Genomic DNA, 27,575 nt, shown 5'->3' on the forward strand with positions numbered 1-27,575 from the left:
TCCCACGTTAGCCAGATGCACAAGGGGGCGCACGCGTCTGGAGTTCGTTTGCAGAGTCTGGAAGCCCTGGCGCGCCCATTCTCTCTCTCCCTCTATCTGTCTTTCTCTCTGTGTCTGTCACTCTCAAATAAATAAATAAAAAAATTTAAAAAAAGAATTTAATATAAGATGAACAAATATGTAATAATTATAGAGATGTATCAAACTTTTATACTTACTAGTTTATTATAGAATGATTAGTTTTAAAAAATATCATGGAATCTCTTATCCACTGAAAGGTGAGAAGATCTTATTCATGCTATGTCATTTTTCCCAAAGAATGAGCTAGATAATACTTTAATGGAGCTGCCAGATTTATGAAGTTTCCAGTAATCCTGTTTGAAAATAAAAATATTTAAATTTTGGTGGGTGGGCACAGTGGTCTGGAATGAGAACTGGACTTGAGATAAATGACCCAGCATACTCCACCCTGGCCCCAGCTGAAACTACTGAGGAATTGGGGAAATGATCAAAAATGCTGCTCTCTTAGTTAAGCTGATATCGGCACAAGGGTGATGGAGAAAGATACTGAGGACACTCAACGCCTACCAAACCAGACATCTAGATGCTCCTAAGTGCCCATCACTGAAGTAGACTTAAAATGTTCCCAGCATCTCAGGGAACCTTGTGAAAGAGGGAGCAGGAAGATTGTTAGAGCCACAAGTTGGGACATTCTGCACAGAGACATTGCCTCTCCTCCAAAACTGACTGTTTCCCCCACAATGCATGACCCACAATCCACATGGGGTTGACCTGCGTCCCCAGTGAGGAAGGCCTCTTCAGAAAAGGGTCAGGGAGGAGGGAAAGGATGCTACCAACAGGTGACGTTTACATACTAAATATGTCCATATCTAATAATAAAAATAAAATATTACTTAAAAATATTTAAATTTAGTCACATTTATTATATTATTTAGTTGCCACTGATGTCTAGTGTATGTGATATGAAGTACAAAATGAAAAAAACAAGATCATATCACCAAGATATGAGAGATAGTACAGAATTCTTAATTGTCATGCATTTATAAAGGTAAGGTCAAAACATCTGACAAAAACATATAATATGAGAAAAGAATCCCATTACATCAGCATCAGAAAATAAGATGGTATAAGTTAGGCATGGTGATATGTACCATTTTTTAAAAATGATTTTATTTAATTATTTATTTATTTGACAGCGAAAGAGGGAGAGAGAGGGAGAGAATGGGTGCGCCAGGACCTCCAGCCACTGCAAACAAACTCCAGACATGTGTGCCCCCTTGTGCATCTGGCTAACATGGGTCCTAGATAATCAAACCTGGGTACTTTGGCTTTGCAGGCAAATGTTTTAACTGCTAAACCATCCCTCCAGCCCTAGTTTTTTAAAATATTTTATTTTATTGTGTGCCTTTAATCCCAGCACTTGGAAGGCAGAGGTAGGAGGATCCGCTGTGAGTTTAAGGCCAGCCTGAGACTACAGGTCAGGCTGGGCCAGAGTGAGACCCTGTGGTGGTCTGAATAGAATAGATGCCCCCCACCAATATATTCAGTTGTTTATTTATTTGCAGTTTGCATCTGTAGCCACCTGGCTGGAGGCAGTGTCACTGGGTGGATCTTAAGGTATGGTGGTTGGTTTGAGATTTCAATCTAAAGATATGCAAAGTGTGCCTAGCTGGAGTTCCTGAAGTGTGCTGTGCTTTGTGGCTTTTGGCTTTTTGGCTTGTGCTTCTCTCTGTCTCTTTGCTTGGTCCTGTGAAGGCAGGCCAGCTTCTTTTGCCACTTATGAAACTTCCCCTGGATCTGTACGCTTCAATAAATATCCCTTCCTCCATAACTGTTCCTGGTCTGGAAGTTCATCTCAGTGAACCTGAATCTGTCTGCTACAGACCCTATCTCAAAACTCCAAAGGGGGAAAAAAGAAAAAAGATGGTATAAACCAGTCTCTTCCTGTTTCTTCTGCTACCACGCTTTACATATTTTCATGGCATTATTTTAGGCACAAGGGTCACAACAGATAGAGTTTCATTATTCTTGGTACTTGTCTGATATTAATATCTGTACCTGGGTTTCACCTCCCTGGCAGCTGAGAGCCAACAGCGTGAGTTCACACGGTGTTGGGAGCCCCCCCCCCGCCCCCCCGCCCGTGCAGACAGCACAAGTCACTGGAGTAGGACAAGCAGGCAAGAGGAGACCACGGATGCCGGGAAGATATACGCGGACATCTCCCATTTCACCGGACAGAGAATCAAACTTGTTGTTCAAGGAAGAGAGGGCAGAGGTGCTAATATTATTCCAATGGCAGAAGATGCTTTCAAAATTAAAGTCCCTATAAATGGAGAAGCTGTGAGGTGTTTAGGGCTCGTCTGTTACCATATGTACCTTCAAGGTTACTCTAATTGCTCAGTGTTCAACTCTGAATTCTTTTTTCTGTTCCAGCAACAGGTTGCTTTCTCCAAAACCTGTGTGATGAAGACCTGGTCACCAGACTATGCTCATGTTGGTGGTGGTGGTGGGGGCTTTAAGAGGTGGGACCAAATGAGAAGCCCTGCCCTTGTCACCTAGCTCCTTCTTTGCTTCCCAAGCTCCATGGGGTGAGTAATTCCTCTACCTTGCCACCACAGGGCTGGAGTGACAGAGCTTAGCAAGCCTTGCAAATGTGAGCTAAAGTGAACCTTCTCCCCTCACCTATTGATTATTTCAACTATGGTATCACAGTGATAGAAAGCTAACAGTAATCCTAACCTAATTATTGATATTGTTTTTAAAACTAGTGAAAAATTTAACAATGACTAAATACCAAACAATGATACTGTTTTTCCATCTGATTAACAGTGGTCTGAATAAAAGTAGTAATCTTGGGCTATGAAGTTAGCTCAGTCAGTAATGTCCCTGCCATGCAAGGATGAGGACTTGATCCTCAGAACCCACGTAAAAATAGCTAGGCATGATGATGGGGTTTAGGTTTTGCTAGAGTTCTCTATTAACATTTAAAATTTTGCTCAAGACACTTAGCTCTTAAGATCTTCCTTTGTAAGAATAACACCAGCAAAAGAGCTGGGATAAGAGATTTCAGCTCAAGCATGTATTTTATAGACTCTGTCTTGCAAAGATAGCAGCAGGTACCATTTTCCTCTCCTGGGTTTTCTGAAGATCCCTGGGGCTTACTAGATACCCAGTTGTGGTAGTTTGAGTGGATGTCCCCCAATAGACTCAGTTTTATTAAAGCTTCTTGGGTTTCCAGCTGCCTGGCTGAAAGAGCTATCACTGTGGGTGGATGCTACAGTCCAGCCCAAAGGTGTGCTTAGGGGCGGATCTGAACTAAAGACAGGCAGAGTGCTGGAGTTATGACTGGGGTCCCTGGAGAGTGCTTATTTTGTGGTGCTGGTGGCAATATTTTTGTCTGCACGGACCTGTGAAAATGGCCACCTTCTTCTGCCATTATAGAAACTTCCCCCTGATCTGTAATCCTCGAATAAATCCTGTTTCTTCCATAAACTGTCTGGTATGGAGGGTCACTCCAACAACCTGAAGCTGGCTGACTAGATATCAGTCTAGCTCACTTAGCAAGTTTTATGCCAGTGAGAGATCCTGTCTTCCAAAACGGTGGAGAGTGACTGAGGAACAAGACCCGGAATGGTCCTCTGTTCTCCCCAAGCATGCACACCCGTATGCACATGCACACACACTGATCACACTTCAATTAAACAAAGGGGCTTTAATTCTGAATTATTCTTGTTTACAATTTTGAACTGGAGAATAAAGTAATGGAAACTCCTTTGATTTTTCAAATCACGTTTTGAGTCTGATTTGAATTGTACAGCAGCAGAAAACAAAGAAACTGGGCTGGAGAGAGATGACTCAGTGGTTGAAGGCTCAGGTTCGATTCCCCAGTACACATGTAAAGCCAGATGCACAAAATGGGGCATGCATCTGAAGTTCGTTTGCAGAGGCAAGAGGCCTTGGGGCTTCTATTTGTCTGTCCCTCCCCCCCCCCATCTGCTTGGAAATAAATAAACATTTAAGCAAGGAAACAAAGAAAGTTATGTGTGGTGAGTTCCCAGTCTTCAGGAGATGAACGCTATGACTGCTTGCCTCCCTCCCACAGAGCTCTCCCTAGACAGTCACAGCTCCTCCTTTCTTTCTCTTGTTCTAAATGGGAACTTAATGCGCTCATGGGACAGGCAGGGCTGATGTTACATCTCCAAAGCTTACCTGGAGGTTTTGCTGTCTCTCAAGGAGCAATGACTGGAGGCCCACGTGCTTGAACAAAGAATGTTTATACTGAATACGCCTTTTCTTGTTCTGCTGGAGACATCTACCCTGGGGAGGAGAAAAACAACAATCTACCATTAAAAAAATCCCAATATAGCTGGATGTGGTGGCACATGCCCTTAATTCCAGCACTCGGGAGGCAGAGGTAGGAGGATTGCTAATGTAGAGTTAATTTGACTTGAAACTAAATTGTCGTGGGATAAATAAAATTAGTCAAGGAGTTAGAAATCAACAAATATGAGCTGGAGAAATGGTTTAACGATTAAGGTTCTTGTCTGTGAAGCCTAAGGACCAGGTCCAAGTCCATAGTACTCACGTATACCAGATGCACAAGGTGGTGCATGCATCTGGAGTTTGTTTGCAGTGGTTCAAGGCCTTGGTGCGTCATTCACTCTCTCTCTTCCTCTGTCTCTCTCTCTCAAATAAAAATTGAAAAACACCAAGTATGATAATATTTGATAAGTTGTTAAAATTTTGTGGGAAAATATTAGCTCATGATCATTCTTCCCAAATTAGTGGTTGATAAAACAAGTCTGAGTTCCTTATACATAACAGTAAGAAATATTAACTACCTTGTTCACCTTGAAAGTGTCTTATTTAAGAGAGGAAGAGAAAGAGAATGTGAGTATGAATATGAATATGGTCATGTCAGGGCTTACTGCCATTGCAAGCAAATTCTAGATGCATGTACCACTTCGCGTGTCTGGCTTCATGTGTACTGGGGAATCAAACTAGCGCTGGCATGCTTTGCAAGCAAGTGGGTTCAATGGCTTAAATATTTCCCTTCCCTTCTTACTTATTTTTTAAAACTGAATTGTTCATTTCACTCATGTTGGGATTTAGCTATTTTCTGTATTGTGAATACAGTACAAGGCTGCCCCTGGGCATGGAGCTTACAGATATTGTCTCCTATCCTGTGCTGTGTTTATTACTTTCAACACAAAAGCTTTCGTCTTAAGTCCAAGTTCCTATGACTAATCATCTAAAAAGTTGTTTCATTTACTCATAAGTAGATGTTGAATTTATCCAAATAAGTTTTCTGTCTTAATTGATATTTAGTATTGGGCCTTTTCCCTTAGAATACTATTATCTGTCTATCTATCTATCATTTATTTATCTATCATCTATCTATTTATATATGTATCATCTATTATTTATATCTATGTATCTTCTATCTATCATCTATTTATCTATCTATGTATCATCTATCATTTATCTATCTATGTATCATCTATCTATCTATCTATCTATCTATCTATCTATCTATCTATCTATCTATCTCATCTATCAATGAATGAGGTGCTGGAGAACAAACCTGGGGCTTCGCCCATGCTAGGCAAACATTCTATCATTGAGCTATATCCCCAGCCCTTTCCTAAAAACCTTAGATTGATAAATTACATTGCATGGATTTTAAATAGTGAACCAGTCTTTCATTCATAAATGAAACATTAGTTGGCATCATGCAATATTCTTTGCATATATTGCTGGTCTTGATAAGGGATTATTTTGTCTATATTCACATAGGAGTTATCCTTGCCCCTCCCCCCCCACCTTCTGTCTCACGGTTTTGAGACATGGTCACATTATGTATCTCAGAGTGGCCTTGAACTCACTCTATAGCCCAGGTTGGCCTCAAATTCATGATCTTCCTGCAGCAACCATCCAAAGCTAGGATTCCAAGTCTCTTTTTCATACTGTTACTGTTACTGTTTGGTGTTTATATTCATTTTCCAAAATCTAGAAGCTACAGCTGTAGTGCTAGCATGGTCTAGCATAGGTGAGACCTTGGTCTTAATACTTAGTAGCACCGTATGAAAAATATATATAAAATTGGTATTCTTTCTTCTTTAAAAGTTTAGAGAGCATTCAAACTACTAGTCTTGGAAATTCCTTTCTCAGAAAGCTTTTAAATTATTTAGTAACTTCTTTAGGACTTTACAGGCTGTCTGCCTCATTAGGGATAGGTTTATTAATTTATTTATATATTTTTAATTTATTTCATTTGAGAGAAAGAGGCAGATAGGCAGAGAGAGAGAGAGAGAATGGGCACACTGGAGCCTTCAGCCACTGTAAATTAGCTCCAGACACATGTGCCACCTGTTTATCTGGCTTTATGTGAGTCCTAGGGAATTGAACCTGGGTCCTTTGGCGTTGCAGACAAACACTTTAATTGCTAAGCCATCTCTCCAGTCATAATTTTTTTATATTTAATCAATTAATTAATTTGCAAGCAAATAGAAAGAAGAGACAAACTGAGAGAATGGGCACTCCAGGGCCTCTAGCCGCTGCAAATAAATTCCAGATACATGTGCCCCTTTGTGCATCTGGCTTTATGTGGGTATTGGAGAACCAAACCTGGGTCATTAGGCTTTATAGGTAAGTCCCTTAACTACAGAGCAATCTCTCCAGCCCTGTATGAGTTCTTTGACACTCATTTATTTTGTTTTTGTTTGTTTATTTTTTCAAGGTAGGGTCTCACTCTAGCCCAAGCTAATGTGGAATTTACTCTGTCGTCTCAAGGTGGCTTTGAATTCATTAGGATCTTCCAACTTGGCCTCCCAAGTGCTAGGATGAAAGGTGTGCACCACCATGCCCAGCCAGTCATTTCATTTTTAGGTAGAAAATGTATGTGTACATAACTAACACAGTCATTATTCTTTTAAGTTCTGTGAAGTATGTCATGATAGTCTCTCATTCTAGTGTTGGTGATTTGTGACTTCTGCAGACTTGTTAATAATTTATCAGTATTAGTGCTTTTTACAAAGAACTAGATTTTGGTTAATTTTCTCCTTTCATTCTTTTTTTTTGTTTGTTTGTTTTGTTTTTTTGAGGTAGGATCTCACTCTAGCCCAGGCTGACCTGGAATTCACTAAGGACTCTCAGGGTGGCCTCGAACTCACAGCGATCCTCCTACCTCTGCCTCCCCGAATGCTGGGATTAAAGGCGCGCACCACCACGCCCGGCTACCTTTCATTCTTTAAATCCTATCACTTCCTGCTTTTATCATTTGCTTTTTGTCTTCTGTTTGCTTTGTCTTTATTTTCTAATTTACTAAGATAAAAGCTAAGCTTATTGACATGACGTCTTCTTTTTAACATTTAAGACAAGGGCTGCAGAGATGGTTTAGCAGTAGTTAAAGCACTTGCCTGCAAAACCTAGCAACTTGGGTTTGATTCTCCAGTACCCATGTAAACCCAGATGCACAAGGTGACATATGCATCTGGAGTTCATTTACAGTGGCTAAAGGCCCTCATACACCCATTCTCTGCCTCTCTCTCTCTCTCTCTCTCTCTCTCTCCGTGTGTGTGGTAGTGCACACCTTTAATCCCAGCACGTGGGAGGCTAAAGTAAATGCCAGTCTGAGACTACATACTGAATTCCAGGTCAGCCTCAGCTAGAATGATACTCTACCTTAAAAAATAAAATAAGATAAACATGCTTACATTATTTTTTTTAAATTTTTTTTAAATTTTTTATTTGAGAGTGACAGACACGGAGAGAAAGACAGGTAGAGGGAGAGAGAGAGAATGGGTGCGCCAGGGCTTCCAGCCTCTGCAAACGAACTCCAGACGCGTGCGCCCCCTTGTGCATCTGGCTAACGTGGGACCTGGGGAACCGAGCCTCGAACCGGGGTCCTTAGGCTTCACAGGCAAGCGCTTAACCGCTAAGCCATCTCTCCAGCCCAAACATGCTTACATTATATTGCAGGTGTCTCTCAGGATATTATGTATTTTCAAGGGGATACTCACATGAGCTTTGTCATGACAATTCTTTATTCTAAAAATGTCATGCAAGAGTAGATCTATAGGTTTTTCTTGGTAGAACATTAAAAAAAAGTGGACAAATTCAGATAGGTCCTCTGATCTAAAGAGATTTCCTATGGAGAAAAAGAAATAATCTCACAAATAAGTAAACAATTCATAAATAGTGGTTCATTTCATTAACATGAGAAAAGAGCAACAACTGAAGACTTAGTACCTCCTCATTAGTTATTTATTTATGCATTCATTTATTTAAGAGAGAGAGAGGGAGAGGGAGAATGAGGCAAAGAGAATGGACATGCCAGGGCCTCCAGCCACTGCAAATGAACTCCAGACACATGCCCCCTCTTGTGCATCTGGCTTATGTGGGTACTGTGGAATTGAACCTGGGTCCTTAGCTTTTGCAGGCAAGCACTATAACCCTTAAGACATCTCTGTAGCCATCCTATTCTTTAAAAATAAAATTTAAAGTATCAGTGAAGTTGGGAGATGATAAAATAAAACATGTTTCTTGCTTTGGGATTTGTTAAGTATTAGCTGTTCCAAAGGGAAAATATGTAAGGAAGCAGAAACATAGACTAACCATTCTCTTAGGAAATCAATTTTAATACTTAATGCAAATTGATTGTCTAAATCAAGTCAAAGATAAGTTAGTAAAATGGAAAATATAAGAGTTATAAATTTGGGGCTGGGGAGATGGCTTAGCAGTTAAGGTGCTTGCCTGTGAAGCCTAAGGGCCCAGGTATGATTCCCCAGTACTCACATAAGCCAGATGCACAAAGTGATGCACACATCTGGAGTTCGTTTGCAGTGGCTAGAGATGCTTGCACACCCATTTTCTCTCTCTCCCTCCTTTCCTCCCTCCCTCTCTATCTCTTGTTTCTCTTTCTATCTGTCTCTCTCCCTCTCAAATAAATAAAATATTTTTTCAAAAAAGAGTTATAGGGCTGGAGAGATGGCTTAGTGGTGAAGGTGCTGGCCTGCAAAGCCAAAGGACCACTCAGTTCATTTCCCCAGGACCCATGTAAGCCAGATGCACAAGGTGGTGCATGCATCTGGAGTTCGTTTGCAGCAGCTGGAAGCCCTGGCATGCCCATTCCCTCTCTCTGTCTCTCTCTCTCTATCTCTGCCAATTTCTCTCTCCCTCTCTCTCAAATAAATAAAAAAAATTAAAAAGTTTAAAAAAATAAAGAGTTATAGCCGGGCGTGGTGGCACACACCTTTAATCCCAGCACTCGGGAGGCAGAGGTAGGAGGATCACCGTGAGTTCGAGGCCACCCTGAGACTACATAGTGAATTCTAGGTCAGCCTGAGCTAGAGTGAGACCCTACCTTGAAAAAAAAATGTTATAATTCCTTGAGACTAGAGAGATGGTTCAGCAGTTAAAAGCATGCTTGCAAAGCTTTCCAGCCTGGGTACAATTCCCCACTACCCATGAAAAGTCAGATGTGCAAAATGGCACGTGTGTCTGGAGTTCATTTGCACAGGCAAGTGGTCCTGGTGTGCCAATTCTCTCTCTCCCTCCTTCTCTATTTCTCTCTCAGATAAATAAACATTTTAAAAAGGAGTTATAATCTCATACTAAATTTTATATAAAGTCTGATCATTTTATCTGACATTTATAGCACTTAATCTGCATCGATTTAGTAATTTTATTTCAAAATTTGAACATTGTTTGATCAGAATACTATCTAATATTCATGATTCTTAAAGATACGCAATATATTTAAAAGTACCATTACATTAGACCCAATTACCTTTAACATGTTGACAGTTTAATTTTAAAATGAAATTAAAAGGAAAAAGAAGGCTTGCAACATGATCCAATAAAGTAGAGCTTTGGCTTACCTATAAATCCAAGTATTGAGAACTCTATTAAAAGCCAATCATTTGGAATGATACTGTTTACAAATTTTGACATTTTTGTAAAGTACATCTTTTCTGCTATGATATCATCTTCTAGCTGGAGAAAAAAATCCCCACACACAAAAAAACCAAAAAAGACATTAGTACCTTCAATTCATCCATTGAAATAATATTAGCTTCAAGATAGGAAATATTTATAATAGTATATACTGAAAATATTTTTGATAAAAGAATAATTTTGAGTTCAATTCACTGAGACTGTTTCCAGTTAGAGACTAACCTGACCAAGCAGCATCTTTTTTAAATTTTTTTTTGTTTATTTTCATGTATTTATTTGAGAGTGACAGACAGACAGAGAGAGAAAGAGGCAGAGAGAGAGAATGGGCATGCCAGGGCCTCCAGCCACTGAAAACCAATTCCAGATGCATGCACCACTTTGTGCATCTGGCTTATGTGGGTGCTGGGGAATTGAGCCTCAAACCAGGGTCCTTAGGCCTCATGGGCAAGCGCTTAACCACTAAGCCATCACTCCAGCCCCAGGAGCATCTTTTTAAAAAAAGGTTTTTGAGGTAGGGTCTTGCTTTTGCCCAGGCTAACCTAGAATTCACTAAGTAGTCTCAGGGTGACCTCAAATTCATGGCGATCCTCCTATCTCTCCCTCCAAAATGCTGGGATTAAAGGCATACACCACCACGCCCAGCTATTCTTTTTCTTTTCTAAACACTAAGCTGCAATATTCCATTTCACCTCTCTTTGAAAGTCTGCTGATTTGAGTACATTTCATCCTCACAACACTTCCATTCTTAAAAGTCTGTCATAGTCCATTAGGCTGTTGTAACAAAACACTGTAGGTTGGCTGGTGTATCACAGATAGTGATCACTCATTTCTGGAGACTTAGAAAGCCCACTATCCAGGCACTAGCTGATTTGGTGTTTGCCAAGAGCTCGGTATTCATGTACGGTGTAGTCCATGGGCCGTTTGACCTGTGTTGTCCTCAGGGTTTAATCCCTTCCCGAAGACCCCACCTGGTGATATCACCACTTTGTTTTGGAGGTGGGATTTCAATATGGTCATTTAGGGGCAAAATTACACACATAGACACAACATAGCAAATCCACTGTATGCCTGAGATGCTGGGTGCCAGGTGGTAGCTTTGGCAGAGAGATGATCAAAGGGCACTGGGCACTCCCATGCACGGCTGGTTAGAAAGGTCATGCCAGGATGCCTGACAGTAGCCCTCCACAGGAGGGGAGGGAGGTGAAAACAAGAGCTTTCTTTCTTGACTTATGACACAGTGTGTGAAATCCATGGGCTAAGGAGCCTCCAGATGATTGAAGGAAATGTGAAAGCCCTAAGGGCCATTACCAGGACACAGAAGAGAGTCACGGTGTTTTGGACTGGAAAGAAAATATTGATGCTGGGTTGGATACATGGCTTAGTGGTCAAGGTGCTTGCCTGCAAAACCTAAGGATCTAGGCTCAGTTCCCAAGTATCCATACAAAGCCAGATGCACAAAGTGTCACATGTGTCTGGAGTTCATTTGCAGTGGCTGAAGGTCCTGGTGTGCCCAATTCTCTTTTTGTCTCTAATAAATAAATAAAATAAAATATTGATGTTTCTACTTCATTGCTAGGATCTAAAATATTTTTTTCTTTCCATAACAGAGAAGTAGCAAAGAACTTCCTTTTGGCCTTTATCCAATTATGTCTCTCTTCTCCAGTGATACTCTGAAATCTCTCCTTCTCTCTCTCTCTCTCTCTCTCTCTGTCTCTCTCTCTATCTCTATCTCTCTCTCTCTCTCTCTCTCTCTCTCTCTCTGTGTCTCTCTCTCTCTCTCTCTGTGTGTGTGTGTGTGTGTATTCATGTGCTATGAGTGTGTGGATATACTTATGTGGAAACCATAGGACAAAGGACAATCTCAGGGGTCAATCCTAAAAGCACCATCAAACTTTTTTAGACAGAGTCTCTCAGTGGCCTGGAACTCACCAGGTAGGCTAGACTGTCTGTCCAGCAAGCCTCAGGGATCAAGGGATCACCTGCCTCCATCTCTCTCAGCAGGGCTACCAAGTTCATGTCTCCACACTCAGCTTCTGTCTCACGGATGCCTGGGGACTCAGGCCTTGTACTTACAAAGGCAAGTCCTTTACTGACTAAGCTATTTCCCTAGGCCCCAAAAGGCATTTTTCTCTGTGGAGAGGTACATAAATTTTATTGGGGAGTACAACAGTGTCATCGAGTTGTGAAGTGATTGAAGTGGTGCAGACTCTTTATGACTGACTCATTTTTATGAACACCATAAGGCAACATGGAACTACGTAACTCACAGAGCGAGGCAATATATAGTTGTGATTTAAAAAAATTTTTTGTTTATTTTTTATATATTTATTTGAGAGCAACAGACAGAGAAAGAGGCAGAGAGAGAGAAAGAATGGGTATGCCAGGGCCTCCAGCCACTGCAAACGAACTCCAGGCGTGTACACCCCCTTGTGCATCTGGCTAACATGGGTCCTGGGGAATCAAGCCCCGAACCGGGGTCCTTAGGCTTCACAGGCAAGTGTTTAACCGCTAAGCCATCTCTCCAGCCCCATAGTTGTGATTTTGATAGCCATGTAGAATGACCTAAAACAGGTGCTCAGAATATATTTGCTTCATCTTGGAAGGCTGTGGGCAGGGAAATGCATGTAATGCAATTTCTATTTTTCCCCAATAACATTAGATTTTCTTTGCCATTTGCTTCAGGCAGTTCTAATTTCCTCAATTACAGCAAACCCAGGGAGAAGATTAATATATAATCAACCTTAAGCTCCTTTCTGGCATTTTAATATTATAAAGATTTTCTATTTTTCCTGGGTACAGAATAAGACCGAGTAGAACAAGGAGGAAGGAAAGAATTAAAGGGTGGATGAAAGAAGGAAGAATGTCATTTTAAATTATAGATATACTAAATTTTCACCTGCAAATAATACCTGGCCTTGGGCTGGGCATACAGCATCAAGATGCAAAAATCCAATACTTGTTTAATTTTCCAGCTAAAGATAAACAAATCAGTTGGTTAATATTTGTCATAATTATTTATTTATAAGCATATTTCAGTAATTAAAAACAAACTTATAGTTTACTCACAGAGTCTATAGACATTAAGCAAAAGTGAATATATTTATACTAAAAATTTATGCTAAAGGGTATTATCTGGCACTGATAAACAATCATAAGTATAATCTGCATATTTTATATTTTTAGTTCTTTTTAAAAATATTTATATATTTGTTTGTTTGTTTATTATTTGTTGCGAGATAAAATGGGCACACCAGGCCTCCAGCCACTGCAAATGAACTCCAGACACACGAACCACCTTGTGCATCTGGCTTATGTGGGTACTGGGGAGTTGACCCTCAGCCTTTAAGCTTTGCAGGCAAATGCTTTAACCACTGAGCAATCTCTCCAGCCCTCTTTTTCAGTTTTTGAATATTCTTTCTTTTTTAATTTTTATTTTAAAGAGAGGGAGGGAGAGAATTGCCATGCAAGTGCCTGAGCCACTGTAATTGAAGTCCAGACACTTGCGCCACCTAGTGGGCATGTGCAACCTTGTGCTTGCCTCACCTTTGTGCATCTAGCTCATGTGGGATTTGGAGAGTTGAACATGGGGCCTCAGGCTTCACAGGCAAGCACCTTAACTACTAAACCATCTCGCCAGCCTCATTTTTAGTTTTGACAGAACATTTTTCTTGTTTACATGAAACAATAAAGAAAACTTATATTGTAGCCGGGTGTGCTGGCAAACGCCTTTAATCCCAGCACTCGGGAGGCAGAGGTAGGAGGATCATCTTGAGTTCAAGGCCACCCTGAGAGTACATAGTGAATTCCAGGTTAGCCTGGGCTAGAGTGAAACCCTATTTCGAAAACCGAAAGAAAAAAGAAAACTTAACATGGTGATTTAACAGTAAATGACATGGTGCTGTGTCCTGAAGATGCACAGAGCTCTTGCACTCTGGACCTCATAGTCTTGTATGAAGATGCAAACAGAAACTAAAGATTAGAAGAATCAGGGCTGGAGAGATGGCTTAGCGGTTAAGCGCTTGCCTGTGAAGCCTAAGGACCCCGGTTCGAGGCTCGGTTCCTCAGGTCCCACGTTAGCCAGATGCACAAGGGGGCGCATGCGTCTGGAGTTCGTTTGCAGAGGCTGGAAGCCCTGGCGCGCCCATTCTCTCTCTCTCCCTCTATCTGTCTTTCTCTCTGTGTCTGTCGCTCTCAAATAAATAAATAAAAATTAAAAAAAAAAAAAGATTAGAAGAATCAGACAGGTGGCAGTGAGGACGGTGGGGCAGGAAGAGCCAGGGCACTTCATGTAGCCAAACTGTACTACATATGTGTGAACCATGGGAAGTATGTGCCAATTTAGTTGGAGAGCACAGGAAGCTGGTAAGAAAGGGGTAGGAGGGTGAGGGTGAAAGAGACTGCGTCACAAAGCACCTGTTAGCACGTGCAAGGAACTCTGGGCTTCAGCACATATAAAACAAAAGTCTCCTGGCCATGGAGAGCAGACTTGCGAGACGCAAGGCGTGGCTGGGGTTAGAGAGAATAGATAAGTCTGTCTGGACACAGGCCCAAGTCAAGTCGCAGGTAGTGAAATGAGGATGATATGCTGTGCACACATACTTTAAGAAGAGAAAAGATGGGACAGGGAGATGGCTCAGTCGTTAACGCACATGTTCAAACCCGAGGACCTGAGCTTGATCTCTTGCCTCCAGGTAAATGCGCATGTGGTGGTGTGCACCTGCAAGCCTGGAGCTCAGAAGACAGAGACAGGAGGATCCCTGAACTCATCAGCTAGCTCAAACAGTGCGTTCAGTGAGAAAGCCTGGCAAAATGAGTGAGGTGCAGCACGATGGAGGAAAATACCTCCTATGGAGTCCGCTATTTAAGCTACTGTTCTTGGACATGCCATACCTGTCAATTTGGTCTGACTCATAAGCCATTTGCTTGCCTTGTAGCAGGGTTTGATAAAGAAAAGTAGGTACTGAAATGACCTCTAAGGATCCAGATTTCACTTGCCTTTTGAATCTATAAATAGAAGTAAATGAAGGCCATTAGTAAAGAATCTGCCAACATAATATTTTTAAAATAACTTATTTATGTTCTATATATTTTATGTAGTTATTCTATACAGTGGTAAGCTCTATGCATATCACCTAACAACTACTTCCTAGCCAAAGTATTTATTTTATAAATTAAAGATATATTAAACATTAAAATGTACATTCTAAATTTAATTTCCTCTTAGGAAGCACGTGTACTGTGAATTTTCTTAAGCTTATGTTTAGAGGTGTACTAGGACATTTAAGATGATGGAAATAATGGCATGATAATATGCATCATATTATATGAAATCTGATAATGTAGTAAGTATAATAAACAACCACATTAGATCACTTTCTAAGTGGATAAATTTTAGTTTATTAAGAAGCCCACTAAGTAGCAATGTGGCTCCTGAAGCTAGAATAAATGACAAGCTAGTATTAGACTGACTCCTGTGCAGAACCCACTGGATTATGAATATGCCTATCACTAAAATATATCAAATACTGTCCCAAAGGCCATAATGTAATTTTTTGTGGTGCTAACAATCAAGCCTAAGACCTTGCCCATTCTAGACAAACATTCTACCACTGAGAAATCTACCCTTCAACCTGGAGTATGAATTTTGCACCATCCAGGTTGTGACGGGCACCCAAGCAGATCATTCACATTATAAGTGATCTTTGATTAAAGTGAGAATACAACTTTAAGTAAGATTTAAATGTAAGGATTGTGATGTTACCAAAATGTTAAAGTCTCAAGAAAATATTTTTACTACGAAAAACAGCTGAGAATCAGGATAATGTTTTACATTCATGAGCCCAGTGATGTACAAAATTGTAAATCCGAACTGTCTCATCCTAAGGGGTAATTCCAATGAATTGCAATTACCAGGTCCAAGTGAAATAACAATTTCCCCAGACAGCCCTGTTTAATTAGTAGTCCCCATGGAGAATTAACTGTGAGTAACTGTGCAAAAGCACCAACTTCACTGCTAGACCTCAGTGTACAAACTACTACATACATACATGCCCTGTCATCAGGAATTGATCATACCACTTCTTTGAAAGTCTGTTGGCAATTGGTCAACATGCATCTATTTTTTTTTCTTTTTTCTTTCTTTCTTTTTTTTTTTTTTCTTTTGGAGGTAGGGTCTCACTCTAGCCCAGGCTGACTTGGAATTCACTATAGAGTCTCAGGGTGGCCTCGAATTCTAGGCAATCCTCCTATCTCTGCCTCCTGAGTGCTGGGATTAAAGGTACGTGCCACCACGCCCGGCAGCATGTATCTGTTTTTGAGTTCACTTTTTTTTTTTTTTTTTTGAGGCAGGGTTTCCCTCTAGCCTAGGATAACCTGGAACTCACTCTGTAGTCTCAGGCTGCCTTCAAATTCACAGTGATCCTCCCACCTCTTCATCCTGAATGATGGAATTTAGAGGCATGCACCACCACACCCAACTCAGTTCACTTTAGATGGGAGAACGTAGAGTTTTGTTGTCTTGTCTCCCAAGGAAAATGGCTGGTAAATGAAGATACTGAAAGTGATAATGCTGAAACTGAATTTGAATGTGATTATGGGATCATGAGAAAAGTAACATGTTTTTGCTGTTTGAGACATAAAATGTACAAGTCACAAGAGGACTTTAGTTAATATGAATTTAACATAAATGATTTAAAAAACCAAGAAACAACATAAAAAAGAATATTGAAAGCTGAGCATGAAGTCATAAAGTCATGTATAAAGGAGAGCCTATCAGAATAACAACAAATTTCTCAACATAAACTGTAATGATTTATTTCAACCCTGAAAGAAAAATAACTTCCAACTTACATTACTTTACCTAGTGTGGTGGTTTGATACAGGTGTCCCCCATAAACTTAAGTGTTCTGAATGCTAGGTTCCCAGCTGATGGATATTTGGGAATTAATGCCTCCTGGAGGGAGTATATAGTTGGGGGCGGGCTTAAGGGCTTTATAGCCAGTTTCCCCTTGCCAGTGTTTGGCACACCCTCCTGTTGCTGTGTTCCACCTTACGTTGGCCAGGGGGTGATGTCCACCCTCTGCTCATGCCATCGTTTTTCCCTGCCATCGTGGAGCTTCCCCTCGAGCCTGTAAGCCAAAATAAATCTCTTTTTCCCAGAAGCTGCTCTTGGTTGGGTGATTTCTACCAGCAATGCGAACTGGACTGCAACAGTAAAGTGGTACCGAGGAGTGGGATTGCTGCTAGACACCTGACTATGTGGCTTCGGCCTTTTGGAGCTGATTTTCAAGAGGAATGTGGAAGGAGTTGAAACCTTGGCCTAAGAGATGCCTTGCAGTGCTGTAAGTACAGCTTAAAGGACTATTCTGGTCTGAGCTCCAAGACCTGAATGCAGTAAGAACTATGGACTGTGAGGTTTGGCTTATGAGGGTGAGAAAGAGCTGTGCCTGGACTGGGCTAGCAGTTTGTGTGAGAAGCTTGCTCTTGTGCCCATGTCCTGAGAAGTTGTGCAGGGTTGCTTATGCGTAGAAATGAACTGGTGTGTGCAGAGGGATATGGCACAGAAAGGAACATCTTTGGGTGAACTGCTGCCCGTTCAGCTGCAACTGAGAGATTACAACCTTTGAGACTGGGCTAGCTGAGCTGCGCTGAGGCAACAAGAAGAATGTCGACTCTTTTGAAGGGGCCTGAGTGCTCAAGGAGTGTCCTGTTCTTCAAAGTCTGCTTTATTTCCCCCCCCTGGATTAACAAATTGGCACCTACCTGGTATCGTGGAGTATAAGAAATGCTGGAAAGAGGGTCATTGAGTTTGCAACACGGTCTTGTGTTTTGGAAATGGCCATGGGCAGTGTGAAGCGGGTTTGCTGGTTGCCTGCATAGAGACCCCATGGGGCCATGAGGATGAACCGTGGCTTGCAGTGGAGACCCAGTGGAGATGCCGGGACCATGAGATGGCTGCCGAGGAGCTGCCGGCCCCAATGAAGTTTCCCAGGACTGTGAGTAGCCTAGCTGGAGGGGCGGAATTGGAATGCCAGAGACTTGTTGCTGGTTAGAATTATCAGACTTGAAGATTTGTCACTGGCTAGAGTTGTTGGACTTGAAGCTACAGATGTTTGCCCTGGTTGTTTTAAATCTTGTAATGGTTGAATGTTTCTTTGCTGTGCCCAATGCCATCTTTTGCAGTGTGAATATTTATTCTGTGCCATTATGGGTTTTTTGAGGTTATTTTTTGGTATTATGGCTCAGTTAAAAGATCTTGGACTATGGGGATTTTTAAAGTCAGACTGAAAGCATTGTATTTTACATCGTGTATGGATATCAGTTTATGGGGGCCAGGGGCGGAATGTGGTGGTTTGATACAGGTGTTTCCCATAAACTTAGGTGTTCTGAATGCTAGGTTTCCAGCTGATGGATATTTGGGAATTAATGCCTCCTGGAGGGAGTATATTGTTGGGGGCGGGCTTAAGGGCTTTATAGCCAGTTTCCCCATGCCAGTGTTTGGCACACCCTCCTGTTGCTGTAGTCCACCTTATGTTGGCCAGGGGGTGATGTCCACCCTCTGCTCATGCCATCGTTTTTCCCTGCCATCATGGAGCTTCCCCTCGAGCCTGTAAGCCAAAATAAATCTCTTTTTCCCAGAAGCTGCTCTTGGTTGGGTGATTTCTACCAGCAATGCGAAACTGACTGCAACACCTAGCAAAGATATCCTTCAGAATTGAAGGAGAAATAATACCTTCCAGTGTGAACATAAATGAAAGGGATCCACACCCCAACACTAGGAAGATACTTAACAGAATCCTTCCTTCAGGAGAGAAAACAATAGGACCACAATGATGGGATAATTAGAAATAATAAATCCCACTAAACAAGTAGATAAGCAAATCATAATAGAAAAGAACCCAACATTATTAATTCAAAATACAATCAAGAAAAACAAAATAAAATAAAGTAATACAAAAAATACAATCAGAACTCTAAAATAAAGAAGAAAAAAGAAAACAAGTAGATTATTCAAAATAGCCAGAATAAAAACATCAAGATGAAAAAAATATATATATTTCAACAATAGCCTTAATTACTGATGGTTGTAATTCTCCAATTAAAAGACACAGCTTGATTGGATTAGAAAAATAAGACACAATTTCTGCCTATAAGAAACTCACCTCATCAGTAAAGAAATACAATGGAAGGATGAAATGATATTCCAACTAAATGGAATCTGAAAGCAAACAGGAATACATACACTCACAGCTGAAGAAAAAAAAATCTTCAAGTCAAAATTCGTTAAAAGAGAAAATGTGGGGGAAAAAAATCCAAGAAGAAGATATAATAATTGTAGATATATATTCTAAATATTGGAGAAATCAGCACTATAGGATACAAGGGAAGAAATACAAAACAATGACAGTGGATGACTTCAGTATCCCTCTCACAGCAGACAAAAAAAAAATTAAAAAAACAAATACAGTTTAAAGAAAATAAATGTCAATGTTCTAAGTCTTATAGGGGTAGTTCTTGGTTATTATTTTTTTTTTTGGTGGGAGTGTAAATTGTGGTATTCAAAATGTTACTGCCACTCTCTGATGTTATGATATGGCTAATGTAAAATTTTGTTTTGGTTTGTTTAGACACTCTCACAAAATAACCTTGGAAGGCCTAGAACTTGCTATACAGACCAGGCTGGCTTTCAACTTGCCATGACCCTCCTCTGCCTCCCAGGTAATGAGACTTACGTAAGTGTGTCCCATCATGTCTAGCTTATAATATAAAACTCAAAAAATTAATTTTCAGCCAGGTGTGGTGGTGCACACCTTTAATTCCAGGACTTGGGAGGCAGAGTAGGTAGATCGCCATGAGTTCGAGGCCAGTCTGGTTTATAGAATGAGTTCCACGTCATCCTGGGCTAGAGTGAGACCAAACCTTTAAAAAAAATAATTCTAATATGGTCATTAGAAAGTAGAAATTAGAAGAATGAGGACTTATGTTTAATTTTGTATAAAAATTACTAACATGGAGCTGGAGAGATGGCTTAACAGTTAAAGGCACTTGGTCCAGGTTTGATTCCCTAGTACCCACATGAAGCCAAATACAGAAAGTAGTTCATGCGTCTGGAATTTGTTTGCTGTGGCAAGAATACCTGGCATACCCATCTTTTTTTTTTTTCTCTCTCTCTCTCTCTGCTTGGAAGTAAATGTATTTTTTTAAATTACTAACATAATACCTAATTTTGAAGTAAAATTATATCACTTTAGACCATAAGCCTATAGAAATTGAGTACAGTAGAAGCCAATGAAAAAAATTATATTAAGGGCTGGAGAGATTTTTTAGTGGTTAAGGCACTTGTGTGCAAAGCCAAAGGACCTCGATTCTATTCCCCAAGACCCATGTAAGCCAGATGCAGAAGGGGGCGCATGCATCTGGAGTTCATTTGCAGTGGCTGGAGGCCCTGGCATGCCCATTCTCAATCTCTCCCTCTGCCTCATTCTCTCTATCTCAAATAAATAAATAAAACTAAAATATTTTTAAGTGATATTAAATTTCATTACACGCAATCATCCAATATCTTGGACTGCAGAGGTTAATAAGTAGTTACTCTTAGACAATGTAACCCCAAATTCTGAAGCACAAATGTCAAGTTGCAAATAATCTTTCTTTTGATGTTGCAGTCAGCTTCTCATTGCCAGACAAACACTTAACCAGAAAACAAAACAAAACAAAACAAACAAACAAAAAAATGGTTTATAGGAGGAAAGGGTTTATTTTAGGCTCACAATTTCCAGGGGAATACCATCAATGTGAAAGAAGCTGTCTCATTTCCACACTTACAGGCCCAGAGACACCAACAGCCAACACCCCAAAACCACTAGAACCCCAACTGCTCTTAACACACCCCATTGTGTTGGACTGACAATCAGTCCCTAAACACCTTAGTCTCACTTTCAGTGACACCTCTCTCCCCCAGCACGGTTGTACCCTGGAGACTCAAGTTACAGGCTCAATCAAAAACACCTGAGTATGGCCTGGAGGGATGGCTTAGCAGTCAAAGTGCATGCCTGCGAAGCCTAAGGGCCCAGGTTGGATTCTCCAGGTCCCATGTAAGCCAGATGCACATGGTGGTGCATGCATCTGGAGTTCATTTGCAGTGGCTAGAGGCCCTGGTGCACCCATTCTCACTCTCTCGCTCTTTGTCTCTAATAAATAAATAAAATCATTAGAAAAAAAACCTGAGTATATGGGGCCATACATTCAAAGTACCACAGATGTTATAATTTCCTTTACTGATGGCATGATTCTAGTCTTGATTCGTACAGTCCTGACACCTCTCTAGGACTCTGAAACTTTCTGACTTGTTAGTTTATGTATCGCACCAAATGTCCTTGAGATAATTGATTGAGAGAATTGATAGTCACCATTATTAATGAATGATCCTACTTTATAGTCACATAAAACTGGAACTCTTGCAGTTCTATAGTTTTATATACAATACATGGTTTCAGTCAATTTCCTATAAAGTAACTTGAGTCTTTTAAAAAAACAACCATAGGGCTGGATAGATGGCTTAGTGGTTAAGCGCTTGCTTGTGAAGCCTAAGGACCCTGGTTCGAGGCTCGATTCCCCAGGACCCACGTTAGCCAGATGCACAAGGGGGCACATGCATCTGGAGTTCGTTTGCGGTGGCTGGAGGCCCTGGTGTGCCCATTCTCTCTCACTATCTCTCTCTGCCTCTTTCTCTGTCTGTCACTTTCAAATAAATAAATAAACAAAAAAGCAACCATATAGTTCTGAATTTAAGATAAATTAAAATGTAAGGCAATTCTTGATTACCCCATAAGAACTAAATGAAAGGTTTTGACCAAATCATGCAAAATTAAATATAAAGATGATTTTAAAAATTTTTTTGTTTATTTTTATTTATTTATTTGAGAGCGACAGACAGAGAAAGAGGCAGAGAGGGAGGGAGAGAGAGAGCATGGGCGCACCAGGGCCTCTAGCCACTGCAAACGAACTCCAGATGTGTGTACCCCTCATGCATCTGGCTAATGTGAATCTTGGAGAATCAAGCCTTGAACCAGGGTCCTTAGGCTTCACAGGCAAGCACTTAACCTCTAAGCCATCTCTCCAGCCCATAAAAATGATTTTTAAAAAGGGCTGGAGAGATGCCTTAGCAGTTAAGGCACTCGCCTGTGAAGCCTAGGGACACAGGTTCGATTCCCCAGTTCCCACGTAAGCATAAGCCACATGCACATGGTGGTGCACACATCTGGAGTTCATTTGCAATGATTAGAGACCCTGGCATACCCATTCTCTCTGTCTGCCTCTTTCTCACTCTCAAGTAAATAAATAAAAATGTTTTTTAAAATGATAAAAACATATCTACATCAATTTACATACAAAAACATATACATTCACTGAAAATATTTATTGGTGTGTAGGATTGAATCTAGGCCTCATGCAGGATTAGCATGTGCTCTACCAGTGAGCTATATCCCTAACCCCACAGTCACATTTGAAATCACAAACTTAAAAAATATATTATTTGTTTATTTGCCAGAGAAAGGGAGAGAGAGAGAATGAGCATGCCAGGGCCTCTAGCCACTGAAGACAAACTCCAAATGTGTGTGCCCCCTTGTGCATCTGACCAACTTGTGTCCTGGGGAATCAAACCTGGGTCCTTTGGCTTTGCAGGCAAGTGCCTTAACTGCTAAGCCATCCCTCGAGCTCGTGAAATCACAGATTTTATAGTATGTCTAGCAAACATTAGTGACTTACAATAGTCCCCAGCATTTTTGAAAATTAGTAGTCAAAGTGCCCACTCTGAATTGTTAACATCAATAACCTTTTCACTTCTCGAATCTCCTTGATAAAGCTACAAATAACTACTCAACATCACATAAGGCCCAATTGGCATCCAAATGTCCTCACAGGTCTAGAAAGTGTTTCTGATGGAAGGCAGGGATGCAAAGACCCACGTACAGTTCTTGGTTCTCTTCTTTCTTTTGAAAATGTAATATCTAAGACCAGTAGCTTCATTCTGTTCTCCCATTATCTGTGGTTTTCTTTTTAATTCAATTTTATTTGAAAGCAAAGAGGAGATAAATAGATATACACACAGAAAATGGGCACGCTAGGGCCTCTGGCCACTGCGTGGTGAACGAACCCCAGACACATGTGCCGTTTTCTGCACCTGGCTTCGCGTGGAGAATCAAGCCCAGATCTTCAGGCTTTGCAGGCAGGCCTCCTAACCACTGAGCCACTCAGCCCTCTACTGTCTTTTTCAAGAGACTGGATCAATTGCTGTCCAGAATATCCCACCACCTGATGGTTCTGTCCCGCACTCCCGTTTGCTGGGCATCCTACAGAGTGGGCTTTAGTTTTGAAATTTAATTACAATTCCGAGCGCTATTGGGGGGAGGGTAATCTTTCTCTCTTTCTTTTTTTTTTTTTTTTTTTTTTTTTGGTTTTTCTAGGTAGGGTCTCGCTTTAGCCCAGGCTGGCCTAGAATTCACCTTGTACTTTCAGGGTGGCCTTGAACTCAGTGTGATCCTCCTACCTCTGCCTCCCGAGTGCTGGGATTAAACGTGCGTCACCATGCTGGCAGGATAATCATTTTAGTTATTTCATGTGCGTGTTTCACTTGGATAATCCTCACTGCCAGCTTTTCCTTGAGGCTGAGATTCTAGGGGTGCCATGGGGTACTTGTTCCCTCATTCACTGCCCACATTCTCACATTCCTGCTCTGACCTGAGCACTGCCAAAAACCACCCAGGGCTCAACTCCCCCTGTGGCAATGCCTCTGGCACCTGCTCAATCTATTCTCATGAGCAAAAGATGCCCAGTGTCTCACCTATGGGATCACTCTTCCTGAGTGGGTGCGTGTGTGTGTGTGCGTAGTGTCCATGTGCGTAACAATGCACATGCACATTGTCTTTCAACCTCGTTTGTGTTCCCAAGGAATTTTATGTGCCAGGCATGACCTTTCCTCTTGCCAGCCCAAAGATGCCTCCTTACGCTGAAGTCCAGTTCATCGCTGTCTCTCTTTCCCTATCTGCAGATGGAGTTAAATCCTTCCTCTCCTGTATGTTCTCAATGTTGCCTTCCCCATACCATTACAATGATAACAGCTCCTTTGTTATGGTCTGTCTTTGTCAAGTTCTATCACCTACATGGACATAAGAATTTGAAAGGCTGGGTCCATCCCACAACCCTCTGCTGGAGAAATAACTTCATATTGATTCAGGATGGGAACCAATATGGTTGCTTACAGCAATTTTTTTTTTTTGGGAGCGGGGCTTGGTATTTTTCTACATAGGGTCTCATTCTAGCTCAGGGTGAACTGAAATTCACTATGTAGTCTCAGACTGGCCTCAAATTCACAGTAATCCTTGTACCTCGGCCTCCCAAATGCTGGGATTAAAGGCGTGCGCCAGTACAAGAGCCTGCTTACAGCAATTCTAAATGAAAGACATGAAATACCTTCATGGCAATTAGAAAGGCAAGAATGGTCTAGACACAATAGGTTTCTTTCAGAGGTAATAAATATCATGAAGGATAGGTACTATAACAACTACAGGAAGAAAATCTTAATTTTAATGTTGACAATCTGCGTAATCATGGCTTAGAATAAAACTATAGGGTCATCTTTCATAGTTCACATTCACTAAAAAGATTATGATAAATAATAATGCAATTGGATAATGAAAAGGATATAAAAATTCAGAAATGGTGAACTGAAATTTATCAGACAGTACTCACGTGGTTTTGATCATGCCAACAACATAATTTAAATAATCTTCATTATTCTAAAAAAAGAAAAAAATATTGAAACTAGGATGCCTCATAGTGTTATCAACGCAGATTTTTTTTTTTTTTTCGAGGTAGGGTCTCACTATGTTCCAGGCTGACCTGGAATTCACTCTGTAATCTCAGGGTGGCCTTGAATTCACAGCGATCCTGCTACCTCTGCCTCCCGAATGCTGGGATTAAAGGCGTGCGCCACCGTGCCCGGCTCTACTATTTTTTTCTACATGGAATTTATGTATAGAATGTCATTATGTCCCAATAATGGATGGTGTTTTCACTTTCTGGAAGAAAAAGTTTAAATATTCACATGTTTAAAAAAATGTACTTAAATACAGAAAACACCTCATCAACACACTTAAAGTACATGTACAAAATCTTAGGTATCTGGGATGAAAAGAAGGCTTAGTGGTTAAGGCACTTGCCTGCAAAGCCAAAGGACTCAGGTTCCATTCCCCGGTACCCATGTAAATCAGATGCACAAGGTGGCATATGCATCTGGAGTTTGCAGAGGCCCTGGCATGCCCATTCTCACTCTCTAAAATAAACTTTAAAAAACTTATAAGATTTTAGGTATCTAAAAAGATCTTGCTCTAAAATGACTGTCTTGAATGGCTTATGTCAAAGAAGCTCTCTTTTGAAATGTGTTTGAATTTTACTAGTATTATATGGATATTATATACATTATATTCAACCTTATATCAAGATGGTAGTGTACTTGTCCTGACAGTAACGCTCAGCTTCACAGTCTTTGTCTGTTAATAAACATTGTAGGGCTGGGTAGATGGCTCAGTAGTTAAAGGCATTTGCCTGCAGAGCCCGCCAGCAAGGGTTCAATTCCCCAGACAATGTAAAAGCCAAATGTACAAAGAGATGCATGTGTCTGGAGTTCATTTGCAACAGCTACAGACTCTGGCTTTCCCATTCTTTTAATTTTAATTTTTTATTTATTTATTTATTTGAGAGCAACAGACACAGAGAGAAAGACACATAGAGGGAGAGAGAGAGAATGGGCGCGCCAGGGCTTCCAGCCTCTGCAAACGAACTCCAGACGCGTGCGCCCCCTTGTGCATCTGGCTAACATGGGACCTGGGGAACTGAGCCTCGAACCGGGGTCCTTAGGCTTCACAGGCAAGCGCTTAACCTCTAAGCCATCTCTCCAGCCCATAAATAAATATTTTTGAAATATAAACATTGTGGCCCTGCCCCTTAACTACGGAACTGTGTGCTGGATTAGATGACATATGCATATGTAGCAAGCTTTTGGTGGCTTACCCTCTCAGGATGACGTTTTTCAAAAACAAGTAATAACCAATGGCACTTACAAAGCATAGCCTCAGGGATGACAAGTGTTTACAATACAAAATTCTGAAAATACCGTAAAGAATGTCAGTTCTAGCCAGGCATGGTGGCACCCGCCTTTAATACCAACATTTGGGAAGCAGAGGTAGGAGGATCGCCAAGAGTTCGAGGCCGCCCTGAGACAACATAGTGAATTCCAGGTCAGCTTGAAGTAGAGTGAGACTCTACCTTGGAACCACACACACAAAAAAGAAAATCACCCAAAGCATTTGCCCTCTTGCCATTGCAAATTTACTCAAGAGGCATGCACCCCTTCTTTATGTATGGCTTTGGGTGACGTGGTACTGGGGATTCGTACCTGAGCCGTCAGGCTTGAAAGCCAGTGCCTTAACTGCTAAGCTACCTTTCCAGCCCAAGGGATTACTTTTCTTAAATTTAAGAAAACCATTCACAATGGTATAGTGATTGCCACTGAGACAGGGAATCTGGACACCATAGGGAGGGATAAGGAGAAGTTATTTTCCATACGTACATCAGAAACAGAGACAATCACCACGGAGTCCTTCTCTTCGGTAGGCGTCATTCTGTAGATGACAGAGGCCAGTGTTTGCTTCAGGTAAGTATGGTTTCCTCTTCTCATCGTGGGGATACCCAGTGCAAAAGAAGCTGCAGACCAGGGAGCAGGAAAGAAGCATCACTCCAAACACTGCAAAGCACAGCGTAGCACAGCTCTCTGCTTATTCCTGTCTTTGAGTCTGGCTCATGGTTACAAAAGGAGCATTTTGAGCAGTACTTTTAAAAAGTCCAAGCTTGGACTGGAGAGATGGCTTAGTTGTTAAAGCACTTGCTTGAGAAGTCTAAGGGCCCACATTCGATTCCCCAGTACCCACATAAGCAAGATACACAAGGTGGCGCATGCATCGCTTATAGAGGCTGGAGGTCCTGGTGCACCCATTCTCTCTCTCTCTCTCTCTCTCTCTCTCTCTCTCTCTCTCTCTCTCTCTCCCTGTCTCAAATAAATAGATAAATTAAATTTAAAATTCAAAACTACATTAACTCATATCACATTTTCCATTTTCCAGTTTGCAATGGAGAAAAACTGAATCAGGTTCCACAAAGGTCTCATGTTAGAAGACTTCTGTTCTAGTGAAAATTAAACTAAATATTTTCCATTTGTTAATATAGCCCTTACCTATTTACCTTGGTATATACACTGTCCTAAAATGGCTATCTTTCTCCTTTTGTTCACAAAGAGTCATTGGAACCCGAGTAGGAAAGAATTGCTGTCATTTGTGGAAAATATTGTGGTGGTTTTGAATGTGGACTGGCCCCCAGGGGCTCATGTGCTTATGATTAAGCCACATACTGAATTCCCAGCTAGTGGAGCCTTTGGGAGACAGAGCCTGGTTGGAGGAGGTGTGTCACTGAAGGCAGGCCTTGGGGCTTATTATCCAGCCTCACTTGCCGGTGCTACTGAGCAGAATTGTCTCCCTCCTTGC

The 27,575-nt window shown here is 41.1% G+C and overlaps 1 protein-coding gene across 1 annotated transcript in view; it reads right to left on the reverse strand.

Annotated features, from left to right (window-relative positions):
• Positions 1–280: 280 nt before the first annotated feature.
• Positions 281–27,575, reverse strand: part of Mgat4d (MGAT4 family member D) — a 44,582-nt gene continuing 17,287 nt past the window's right edge. Inside the window, exons 4-12 of the mRNA XM_045131801.1 lie at positions 26,609–26,742; positions 24,730–24,776; positions 14,869–14,982; positions 12,875–12,950; positions 9,903–10,017; positions 8,043–8,170; positions 7,261–7,277; positions 4,231–4,333; positions 281–374 (exon numbers count right to left, since the gene is read on the reverse strand). Coding sequence (XP_044987736.1) covers positions 294–374; positions 4,231–4,333; positions 7,261–7,277; positions 8,043–8,170; positions 9,903–10,017; positions 12,875–12,950; positions 14,869–14,982; positions 24,730–24,776; positions 26,609–26,742 — 815 coding nt within the window. The 3' untranslated portion in view covers positions 281–293. The remainder of the gene's footprint in view (positions 375–4,230; positions 4,334–7,260; positions 7,278–8,042; positions 8,171–9,902; positions 10,018–12,874; positions 12,951–14,868; positions 14,983–24,729; positions 24,777–26,608; positions 26,743–27,575) is intronic.

The sequence above is a fragment of the Jaculus jaculus genome, chromosome 12, assembly GCF_020740685.1.
Source record: "Jaculus jaculus isolate mJacJac1 chromosome 12, mJacJac1.mat.Y.cur, whole genome shotgun sequence".
Lineage (NCBI taxonomy): Eukaryota > Metazoa > Chordata > Mammalia > Rodentia > Dipodidae > Jaculus > Jaculus jaculus.